At 40.7% G+C, this 12,855-nt stretch overlaps 1 protein-coding gene across 4 annotated transcripts in view; it reads left to right on the top strand.

The window, feature by feature from the left end:
- LOC141049008 (dihydroxyacetone phosphate acyltransferase-like) overlaps positions 1-12,855 on the top strand; it is a 414,268-nt gene that overhangs the window by 215,892 nt on the left and 185,521 nt on the right. For all 4 annotated transcript variants that reach the window (XM_073545096.1, XM_073545099.1, XM_073545098.1 and 1 more), the window contains exon 6: positions 8,961-9,036. In XM_073545096.1, coding sequence (XP_073401197.1) covers positions 8,961-9,036 — 76 coding nt within the window. The remainder of the gene's footprint in view (positions 1-8,960; positions 9,037-12,855) is intronic.

The raw sequence follows: 12,855 nt of genomic DNA, 5'->3' as shown, positions 1-12,855 counted from the left end.
ACTGATGGGCTCACATTCTCCCCTTCATTGTCTATCCTTTTATGTTTCTTGGTGGGCGGGTTTTATTTTTTTCTGGCTCCAATCCTTTGCACAAATATGTGATGTGGTATGGTCATTATGTTAACAACATTTTTCTCATTTGGTCTAGTGTCTTCATAGTAGTGCCCCATTTCTTTAACTAATTGAGCAACAACAAAATTAAACTAAAGTTTACTTTTTCAGGTTTGGATACTAAAACTAACTTTTTAGATGTAACACTTGCAGGCTATTCCAAAATGAGAAAAATCGAATGTTTTCTACCACAAACCTGTCAGTGGTAACACTACATTATATGGCTAAAGTTGTCACCCTGCCCAATAGGTTGGCAATTTTAATAGAAACAATTTTGGTCACCTTTAGTACTCCATACAGATTGCAGTATAACAACATCAAAAATATTGTTTCTAAATATATCACCATTTTATATCAAGATGACACATTCAATGCTATTTTGGCCAATGGCCACAGATGTGTGGTCAGAAAACTTTCTCTTGATAACATACTCTCACCAACCATGTATCAAATATAAAGTAACAACCATACTTGACTATCAGTTAAACTTTTTTTCAAGTGTGCTGGTATTAAGTGCAATTAGTATAAATATACCAAAAAAGTATGAAAAAAATCAATGGACTATTAATTCATTTATGAATTGTAAAACACAATATGTCATCTATTGTATTTCGTATGGCATCTGCAACATGAAATACATACGGTGTACCAGCCACAAATGAAAAAAGAGGATTTTAGAAAATATACAAAAAAAATTATAAAAGCAAAGCATATTCTGCTGCGGTTAAACACTTTTTGGATGTGCATAATTCAGAAATGGATGGGTTTCTTGGCATTGAGGAAGGTACTGGTATAAAAAGCTCCTTCTAAGAGAAGCCTTTTGGATTATTAGATTAGACACTAAAATGCCAAAGGGCATGAATTATAGAAACTATACAATGTTATTTTATTAATTATTTCCTTATTTGATCTTTATCTATCATGATATTGCCGTATACGTTATATGTTTTATTTATATCAGTAATGATTTCCTACCTTATTCCACAGTACCTAGCCCATACTCTATGACTAAAGGCGGCAATGCCAGAAAGACGTCAGAGTGGCAGCGTGGTTTTATCCACCACCACCATGGTGGTGTCTTTTTTTAATGTGATCTAATAAAGCTTGGAGAGTTTACTCAGTAATGCGACAGTCCATTTTTGCTATTTTACTTTATGTTTACTGTTTGTCATCAGTGATGGATATGCACATTCACAATGGGAATGGCAGCACATATTTTTGCACGGTCAGGCTTTTCTTTTTTTTTCATTGGATACTTTTCCATTAGTTGTGCCAAATTAATCCAGTTATGCAATCTTTGAAATAATGCATTTTACGCTTCCTTAGATATAACACTTCTGTCTAGAAAATAATTTTTTTAACCCTTTCCTCTCACGGATAATTTTAATTTTTGCATTTTTGTTTCCACCAAGGGTCTTAACATTTTAAATTTTGTTTCAAAATAGCCATGTGAGGGCTTGAATGACACCATTCATTTTTACTTAAAATGTACTGAAACTTAGAAAAAACATCTCAAGTGCGTTGGTTGAAATGGTGAAAGAAAAACATCAATTCCGCCTTTGTTGTTTTCCATTTTGCTTTTACGGCATTCATTGTATGATAACCTGACTTAGCAGCATGCATTTCCAGGTAAGTATAATTCTGGTGATGCTTAACCCCTTCATGACCCAGCCTATTTTGACCTTAATGACCTGGCCATTTTTTGCAATTCTGACCAGTGTCTCTTTATGAGGTAATAACTCTGGAACGCTTCAACGCATCTTAGCGATTCTGAGATTGTTTTTTCGTGACATATTGGGCTTCATGTTAGTGGTAAACTTAGGTCGATAATTTTTGTGTTTATTTGTGAAAAAAACAGAAATTTGGCGAAAATTTTGAAAATTTCGCAATTTTCAAATTTTGAATTTTTATTCTGTTAAACCAGAGAGTGATGTGACACAAAATAGTTACTAAATAACATTTCCCACATGTCTACTTTACATCAGCACAATTTTGGAAACAATTTTTTTTTTGTTAGGAAGTTATAAGGGTTAAAAATTGACCAGCGATTTCTCATTTTTACAACAATATTTACAAAACCATTTTTTTTAGGGACCACCTCACATTTGAAGTCACTTTGAGGGGTCTATATGGCAGAAAATACCCAAAAATGACACCATTCTAAAAACTGCACCCCTCAAGCTACTCAAAACTACATTCTAGGAGATTATTAACCCTTCAGGTGCTTCACAGGAACTAAAGCAACGTGGAAGGAAAAAATGGACATTTTATTTTTTGCATCACAAATTTTCTTTTATCATTAATTTTTTTCATTTTCACATGGGCTACAGGATAAAGTGGATCGTAAAATTTGTAGTACACCGATACCTCATATGTGGTCATAAACCACTGTTTGGGCGCACGGCAGGGCTCGGAAGGGAAGGAGCACATTTGACTTTTTGAATGGAAAATATGCTGGAATATTTAGCGCTTGCCATGTCGCGTTTGGAGAGTCGCTGTGCGCCTAAGCACTGGAGCTTCCCCACAAGTGACCCCATTTTGGAAACTAAACCCCCCAAGAAACTTATCTAGATGCATAGTGATCACTTTGAACCCCCAGGTGCTTCACAAATTGATCCGTAAAAAAAAAGTACTTTTTTTTCAAAAAAATTTTCTTTTAGCCTCAGTTTTTTCATTTTCACGTGGGCAACAGGATAAAATGGATCCTAAAATTTGTTGGACATACTCCAATACCTCATATGTGGTCATAAACCACTGTTTGGGCGCACGGCAGGGCCCGGAAGGGAAGGAGCACCATTTGACTTTTTGAAATGAAAATTATCTCCAATCATTAGCGGACACCATGTCGTGTTTGGAGAGCCCCTGTGTGCCTAAACTTTGGAGCTCCCCCACAAATGACCCCATTATGGAAACTAGACCCCTTAAGTAACTTATCTAGATGTGTAGGGAGCACTTTGAACCCCCAAGTGCTTCACAAAAGTTTATAACGTAGAGCAGTGAAAATAAAAAATCATTTTTTTCCTCAAAAATGATTTTTTGGCACGCTATTTTTTATTTTCACAAGGGTAACAGGAGAAATTGGACCACAAAAGTTGTTGTCCAGTTTGTCCTGAGTATGCTGGTACCTCATATGTGGGGGGGAACCACTGTTTGGGCGCACGGCAGGGCTCAGAAGGGAAGGAGTGCCATTTGACTTTTTGAAATGAAAATTATCTCCAATCATTAGCGGACACCATGTCGTGTTTGGAGAGCCCCTGTGTGCCTAAACTTTGGAGCTCCCCCACAAATGACCCCATTATGGAAACTAGACCCCCTAAGGAACTTATCTAGATGCATAGTGAGCACTTTGAACCCCCAGGTGCTTCACAGAAGTTTATAACGTAGAGCCGTGAAAATAAAAAATATTTTTTTTTCTTAAAAAAAATATTTTTAGTCCGCAATTTTTTATTTTCACAGGGGTACCAGGATAAATTGGACCTCAAAAGTTGTTGTACAGTTAGTCCTGAGTACACTGATACCCCAGGGGGGACCACTGTTTGGGCACACGTCGGGGCTCAGCAGGGACGTAGTGACAATTTGGAAATGCTGACTTTGATGGCATGGTCTGAGGGTGTCATGTTACATTTGCAGAGCCCCTGTGTGCCTAAACAGTAGAAACCCCCCGCATGTGACCTCATTTTGGAAACTAGACCCCCCAGGGAGCTTACCTAGATGTCTGGTGAGCACCTTGAACCCCCAAGTGCTTCACAGAAGTTTATAACGCAGAGCCGTGAAAATAAAAAATCATTTTTTTTCCTCAAAAAAAAAAAGATTTTTAGCCCGCAATTTTTTTTCACAAGAGTAACAGGATGAATTGGACCCCAAAAGTTTTTGTACAGTTTGTCCTGAGTACGCTGGTACCCCATATGTGGGGGGAACCACTGTTTGGGCACACGTCAGGGCTCGGAAGGGAAGTAGTGACATTTTGAAATGCTGACTTTGATGGCATGGTCTGCGGGCATCATGTTACATTTGCAGAGCCCTTGATGTACCTAAACTGTGGAAACCCCCCACAAGTGACCCCATTTTGGAAACTAGACCCCATAAGGAAGTTGCCTAGATGTGTAGTGAGCACACTGAACCCCCAAGTGCTTCACAGAAGATTATAACGCAGAGCCATGAAAATAAAAAATATTTTTTTTTTCCTCAAAAAATGATTTTTTAGCTCGCAATTTTTTATTTTCACAAGGGTAACAGGAGAAATGGGACCCCAAAAAATTGTTGTCCAGTTTGTCCTGAGTACGCTGGTACCCCATATGTGGGGGGGAACCATTGTTTGGGCACACGTCAGGGCTCGGAATGGAAGTAGTGACGTTTTGAAATGCAGACTTTGATGGAATAGTCTGCGGTCGTCATTACGTTTGCAGAGCCCCTGATGTGCCTAAACAGTGGAAACCCCCACAAGTGACCCCATTTTGGAAACTAGACCTTCCAAGGAACGTATGTAAGATGTGTTGTGAGCACTTTGAACCCCCAAGTGCTTCACAGAAGTTTATAATGCAGAGACGTGAAAATGAAAAAATCATTTTTTTCCACAAAAATAATTTTTTAGCCCCAATTTTTTATTTTCCCAAGGGTAACACGAGAAATTAGTCCCCAAAAGTTGTTGTGCAATTTTTCCTGAGTACGCTGATACCCCATATGTTGGGGTAAACCACTGTTTGGGCACATGTCAGGGCTTGGAAGGGAGGGTGCACCGTTTGACTTTTTAAACGCAAAATTGGCTGGAATCAATGGTTGCACCATGTCGCGTTTGGAGACCCCCTGATGTGCCTAAACAGTGGAAACCCCTCAATTCTAACTCCAACCCTAACCCCAACACACCCCTAACCACAGCCCTAACCCTAACACATCCCTAACCACAAGCCTAACCCTAATTCCAACGCTAACCCTAATTCCAACCCTAACCCTAATTCTAACCCTAATTCCAACCCTAACCCTAATTCCAACCCTAACCCTAATTCCAACCCTAACCGTAATTCAACCCTAACTCTCTTTCCAATCATAACCCTAACCCTCTTTCCAATCCTAACCATAACCCTCTTTCCAACCCTAACCCTAACCCTCTTTCCAACCCTAACCCTCTTTCCAACCCTAACCCTAACCCTCTTTCCAACCCTAACCCTCTTTCCAACCCTAACCATAACCCTCTTTTCAACCCTAACCCTAACCCTCTTTTCAACCCTAACCCTAACCCTAATGGAAAAATAAAAATAAAAATATTTTCTTTACTTTATTAGTTGTGCCTACCTATGGGTGTGATAATCGGGGGGTTTATTTACTTTTTCTTTCATTTTGATCACTGTGAGAGTGATCAAAATGAAAGAATGGAATCTGCAGCCGGCAGATTCGGGCGGGCGCACTGCGCATGCGCCCGCCATTTTCCAAGATGGCGGCGCCCATGAACCGGACCCGCCGGACACCGGGAGCGACAGGGGGACTTAGAAGGTGCCGGGGGAGGTGAGAGGGGGTGAGGGGGTTATCGGAAGCTGGCGGGGAGCAGAGGGAATGGGAGGGGGGCAGATGATGACAGCAGCGGCAGATCGCCGCTGTCATTCAGTTGCGGGGGGGCGATCGCCGGTGGGGGGGTGGAATCGGTGTCTCCAGCCATGTCCGATGCTGCAGGAGCATCGGCCATGGCTGGATTGTAATATTTCATCAATTTTCATTGATGAAATATTACTATCGCTCTGATTGGCTGTTTCACTTTTAACAGCCAATCAGAGCGATCGTAGCCACGTGGGGGTGAAGCCGCACCCCCTGTGGTGAAGAACAAAGCCCCCTGTATCTGCGGGTCAGGTGACCTTTCAGTGACCTAGGTCACCCGACCCGCAGGGGGGCTTTAAAGTCATGATGCCACATAGGCGTCATGGGTCATTCTTGCACGACTTTTCATGATGCCTACGTGGCGTCAAAGGTCGTGAAGGGGTTAAAGGAGTTGTCTGGTCTGAAATGAAAAGTATGAAACTCCCCAGTGCACTCACTGTGAACTGCAAGGATTCACTGTTGTTTGCCCCGGGAATGGCATGCATACTCCCAGGCAGAACCCAGCACTTGTTTTAATCAAGGCTGCGCTGACTAGACGGGTTCTGCCCAGGAGTACGCATATCTCATACTTGACCGCCGTATCAGGGCAGACAATGGAGAATACTCGCAGAGCACAGCAGAGGAATTGGGCTGAGCAACAGCACATATGAAAAAAGACTTTGGTATACTAATAGATCATAAACTAAACATGAGTCAACAGTGTGATGCAGCAGCAAAAAAGGCAAATACAATTCTAGCATGCATTAATAGAAGCATACAGTCTAGATCACGTGAAGTCATTATTTCCCTCTACTCCTCTTTGGTCAGACCTCATCTGGAATACTGTGTCCAGTTTTGTGCACCACATTTTAAAAAAGACATCAAGAAATTGGAGCAAATTCAGAAAGTGCAACCAGAAAGGTGACCAGTCTGCAAATTATGTCCTATGAGGAACGGTTACAGGATTTGGGAATATTTAGCTTGCAAAAAAGAAGACTGAGAGGAGACTTAATAGCTTTCTACAAATATTTCAAGAGCAGTCACATTGTAGAAGGATCATCTTTATTCTCATTTGCACAAGGAAAGACTAGAAGCAATGGGATGAAACTGAATGGGAGGAGACACAGACTAGATATTAGAATAAACTTTTTGACAGTGAAGTGGAACAGGCTGCCATTCTCCTTCAATGGAAGTCTTCACACAGAGGCTGGACAGACATCTGTCAGGGATGATTTAGTGAATCCTGCTTTGAGCAGGAAGTTGGACCAGATGACCCAGGAGGTCCCTTCCAACTCTACCATTCTCTGATTCTGTGATTCTATGATTCTAGTGTGATAGTATGATTCACAAGTCTGTAGTCATACTGGATGACCAAAAACTTTTCACTTTAGACTGGACAGCCCCTTTAACGTTCATACTTATTTTAGAGGTGAATAACTTTTGGGAAATTTGCAAAAAGTAGAATAGTTTCTGTCGCCATTTTCAAGACTCAAAACTTTTCCACTGATGGACTTGTATCAGGGCTCGTGTTTTGAATGGTGAGCTTGTATTTTTTTATAGAGAGCAAGTGACGGAAAAACAGCAAAATCTAGTCATTAAATTTTTGGTGTTTACTGTATAGATTAGCTTTATATTTTAATAGATTGGACTTTCACAGACGCGGTAAGACCACATATTTTTTTTCATCTATTTGTAATGAGGGTTTCACATTTCTGTATGTTTTTATATTTTTTAAAACCGTTTTCATCTTTCATGTTTTTTAGCTCCCTTAGGGAACTTGAACCTTGGATCAATACCGCAATGCTACAATATTGGAGGATATAGAGAAAATTACACTCTCTTAGGACACAGTCAGATGGCCATATAAATCAGACCGAGATGGGACCCAAATGCACTCACTGGATGGTGGCTCTCACAACCTAAGCATGAACGCTTCATATATTTCTATGCAGCTGTCATGCTCAGGTTGAGAGAGCCGCCAGCCAATCTGAGCACTATAGTTTGATCTCAGTTCAATTTATACAGCCATCTGACTGCACCCTTATGAACACCAGCCACGAGCTGGGCCTCTCGGGAGGACCAAGATTGCAGCCATTGGGGCCTTCAGCAGATCTGCAGTTGCAATGACAACTCTCATTTGTACGCACCGTTAATCAATCCATATAAGCTTTTTTTTGTGGGGGGAACATAAAGGCTTTGCTAAATTTCCCCCTATATTTTCTATAAAAAAATCATAATTAGTTGTGTAGAAGAAGAAGTCTCAGTGTTTCCTGCTGCATATAGTCAGCAGCACTAATCTTTGAATATTGAATATCACCAAGAAACATTGATTGCCATCTTGTTTTCACAGTAATGGCTGTATGCTGATCAAACTCCTCAAAGTTAGGCAACCTATCCTATGTGCAATCAAAGTATTATGTAATGAATCTATTTTAAACAACTCAGTCAAGAAAATAGTTAATTAAAATCCATCAGCACTTAAATATTTTCCTATAAAATAATAATTCAGGTGCAGTTTCTTTATTTTCTAAACTTTGAGTTCAGACTTTCATCTGTTATTCAACCTAAAAATTTATGAGTAAAATGATAAAAGGGCAATAACATTTTTCGGGTCCATAGAATGTATCTGCATTCTACAGTCTGAAAGATAACAGATTGTAAGAGATTGTGTTAATTTAATTTTGATACTAAGGTTTAGTGGTGATGCAGACATCTGTGGATCTCAGTCTGATCATGGACTACAATACATGGACTGGCGATGGGTCTTCAACTGGAGCATGACAGCTTCAGATATTTCTATGAGGCTGTTATGTTTGGGTCTGGAGACCCTCAGCCAGTCCATGCACTGAGGTTCGAGATCCACTGACGTCTGCATCAGCAATTAGACAGGTATTCTTATTTCAGACATTTATGGCAAATCCTCCAAATATGCCATAAATGTCTGAGATGTGTGGCTCCCATAGATAGGAGGACCTGCATTTACATCAATAACAGTGCTATTTTGGCTATTTTCCAAACATCTGTAAAAGTGAATGTAGAGAACTACGCAATTGCTGCCATCTCACCGGTAAAAGCGGCAAAGGAGTACCCTATTTTGAGATGGGTGTGAGTCCTAGAGATTGGTTCTCTCACTAGACATTGTTGGCATAGTATAGAGACATGCCCTGAGTGTCTAAGATGGGAATACCCATTTAAGTATCAGAATGACTGTTAAGTATCAGACAGAAAATATATAAAAATGTGAAATTCTATGTAAGTAGTAGAATATATGCTGTTTTTTACAGACTGGATATGCACCAGTTGAGTTTTTCATTGAAGGTCAGAGGAGCAGATCAGGCAAGACAATACACCCACGTCTTGGTATGTACAATTGACGATTAAGGTTCTACATTTTTTCATAATTAAAGCACCTACAAAAAAACATTAGGTTCGCAAATTCATTAAGACAAGCCAATGTTAAAGAAGCACTCCCATCAAAGTATGTATCCTCTTAATACACTTCAAACATATTATATAGCACCGTGTGCTTACTATTGCTCATTTTGTCTTCCTACTGAGTAAATTCTTCTCTTTTCCCTGATCTATGTAGAAACAGGAAGTCTCTTGTCCCTGCATTTATTATTCTCTTCAGCTCCTGACCCAGCTGTTCTCTCTTTCCCCTGTCAGGGACTTTTGCAGTAACTTACAGTCATACAGAGAAAATTGACCTCCTGCTTCTACATAGAGCTTGATTTACCTAGTCAGATTTTAATCACCTGATGTCACAGACCTGGAAAACAGAAAAATTATCTGGGTAGAAAGGCAAAATGAGCAATTGTAAGTGCACAGTGCTATATAATATGATGATTTCAATATACTAAGAGGATACAAAATTGAATGGGAGTGCTTCTTTAGTGAATTGCATGCAGGAAAAAGATGTGCCAAATTCATTAAAAGGCACAAGCCACTTAATGAATTTGTCTGTGACATGGGGTAATATTTCTGATGTTAGGAATGCCAACACTTTTGATAAATTTAATGGACTGGCTTGGCCACATTCTATCCAGCCCCGGCTCCTTCCAAGTTCCACCATTTCTTGTGCAAGTACCTGAAACTAGCAGTGAATTTGCCAAACGTCACAACATTTTTGAGCAACTCTGCATTGTACAAAAATTTTACAACTTTTAAATGTGTTTTACCCCAGTTTTCTGTTAAATTGGGTCCTAGATATGCTGAAATATGTAATTAACGGCATAGACATTTAGTCCTAGAACCAGACCTGCAGAAGGGGTTCTTCATAACCAAATTTATCTAAACAACCCCTTTAATGTAATGCATAATTTAATGTAAAAGTGTATTCCGATCTCCAAGATCCTGTCCCAGTATGTAGCATGTGTAATAATAATAATAATATTAGCAAATACCTCCAATTAGAAATGTAGTATAGTTTTTCTGATTCGCTATGTCTCTTTCCTCATGTGTAGGCATTGCAGGACTTTAAGTATCCATGGTTATGACGTCTGATATTGTGACACTTAGTTAGCTAGTTTGCTAGAAGTCGTAATCATGGATACTTAAGATCCTGCAATGCCTGTACATGAAGCCTCTTAAAAATCAGTGCACCAAGGACCAAAATAATATTAAATAAATTTTATTAGTTTGAACATTATTTATATTAACAATAAATAAATAGATGATGGTATTTGATATGAGTATTTATTTATTCCACTTAATATTTATTCTGCTGTCTTTTTAGATTTGTCCTTTGTGTGCATATGAATGGTATTATATATCTGAAACATTTATTATATATGTGGTATTTACCGGACTGGTTTTACGTATGAGCAGAGTATTTTGATATATTTATTATTTATTGGGTTTTCTACTATATGTGCCCATATTTTAGCTGTTTATTTATTATTAATAGAAATAATGTTCAAACTAATAAAATTTGTTTAATATTATTTTAGTCTTTGTTGCACTGATTTTTAGGATTCATTATTGGCTTTGTGCGAGACTCTTTTTATATATACAATTGGTTTTCTTCTGATTTATTAATGCCTGTACATGAGGAAAGAAAGTAATAGTGTCTTGAAGATGTGAATACCCCTTTAATAAGCATACTGCGTACTCTACATATAAAAGTTTAAAGAATCTGCAGCTATTTTGCCCACACTATTTTTTTAGGGGCTTGTTCACAAGGTATGCTTTTTCTGTATTTTTTTCTGAAAATGTTACAAAGGTAAACACACTGCAGTTTACAATACCAGCAAAATGAATGAGATTTCTGAAATCTCAAACACATTTTCATTGCAGATATGAAATAATTTTAATCTGCAGCATGTCAATTTTTTCAGTGTTTTTGCAGCGTTTTTCACTCGAGTGAGTGGGCATAAAAAAAGTATTAAAGATACATGCAAAATATGAAGTAAAAACACACTTATTTTACATAGCATTTTATCTGCCGACACGTTCTTGGTGAGCAAAGTTTTGTTACAAATACTCATCGTGTGCACATATCCTACCTGCTGCAATCCAAGAGCAATTATGTTTTAAACTAGATGTGTGCCCGATGCTATCGCATCGGGAGGGCAGTAACATCACGATGGGGGCAGCTTTGTGGCGCCTGGGGGTGGCGGCCCACCCACTTCCGTGCCGTCACAACCGGCAGGAAAGACGGTGTTTTGCGGCCTGTGCTGGAGATGGTGTGTGGCGCCACCAGAGGGTGGCCGCACCCAATCTCCAGCACAGGCCTCAAGCCGCGGTCTTTCCTGCCACCTGTGACTGCACGGAGGTGGGTGGGCAGGCAGCGGCGGGATCCGGTGCGTGTAGTCAGATGGTGGATCCTGGCGGGGGTCCGGCGGCGGCAACCCTCTCATTACTCCCCCCTCATTACACCCTCTCATTACACCCCTCTCACAGTCGGCAGGAAAGACGGTGTTTTGCGGCCTGTGCTGGAGGTGGCGTGCGGCGCCACCAGAGGGTAGCCACACCCAATCTCCAGCACAGGCCTCAAGCCGCAGTCTTCCCTGCTTGCTGTAACTGCACGGAGGTGGGTGGGCGGGCAGCGGCAGGATCCGGCGCGTGTAGTCAGGTGATGGGTTCTGGCGGGGGTCCGGTGGCGGCATCCCTCTCATTACTCCCCCTCATTATACCCTCTCATTACACCCCCTCATTACACTCTCTCATTAAACCCCCTTCATTACACCCCTCTCGTTATACCCCCTCGTTACACCCCTTTCACAGCCTCATGATCGCAGCAGTGGCCTGGATCCGAGCGGCAACTGGGATCTGAGCGGCGGCTGGGGTCCTAGCAGCGGCTGGGATCCCAGTGGCGGTCGGGATCACAGCAGCGTTTGAGATCGCAGCGGCAGCCTGGATCCGAGTGGCAGCAGGGATCCCAGCGGTGGTCGGGATCGCAGCGGTGTTCAGGATCGCAGCGGCGGCCTGGATCCGAGCGGCGGTCGAGATTGCAGCGGTGTTCGGTATCACAGCTGCGTCCTGGATCCAAGCGGCATCACTTGGGTGTTCCAAAATGGCGGTCGGCGTACTTTCAGTGCGGCACGGTGGATTGTGGGATTTGGGGGCATCCAGACAGAAGTGGATGACAGACAATTTAAGGCAATTATATATATAGATGTTGTTAGTAGGACCTGTTAACAATTTAGGGTTTTGCTTTCACGACGTTCACCATGCAGTATAAAGGACATGTTAGAGGGAAACTGTCATAAAAAGAGATGCTATTTCCACTGCTAGCTGCAGGTAGAAACCATTTTAAATATATATGGCTTTGTTATGGATCACATAAATCAAAATTCAAAATCACAGAAGGATGGTCCTGTGTAGATAATTACGGTATCTAGAAAGTAGCTCACTGTTTCTGAAGCAAACCGGTACTGGTGTACTTCCTCTTCAATAAATATGTGCTACATCAAAGGTTAAGAATGGACATCACACCAGCAACCTGGCATGGCATAAAAGGTAATGTTATTTTCTCTACTATAGTCAGAATAAGTCAATGTCCAAACAATCCACATATATATCAGTGTTCGAGGAACCTAATCGCTTCTCTGGCTCCAAGTGCAATGGGAACCATTGTGGCAAAATTAGGGGGGTCGGCTTATACTCGGGTCGGCTTATACTCGAGTATATACGGTATATAAAAAAAAAAATTCTGACACTTTCTTTCTTTTTTTTAAC

This window comes from Dendrobates tinctorius, unplaced genomic scaffold (genome assembly GCF_039654945.1).
Source record: "Dendrobates tinctorius isolate UK_male_01 unplaced genomic scaffold, ASM3965494v1 ptg000140l, whole genome shotgun sequence".
Lineage (NCBI taxonomy): Eukaryota > Metazoa > Chordata > Amphibia > Anura > Dendrobatidae > Dendrobates > Dendrobates tinctorius.
The sequence above is the reverse complement of the archived record's forward strand: the minus strand, read 5'-3'. Positions and strand labels throughout refer to the sequence as shown.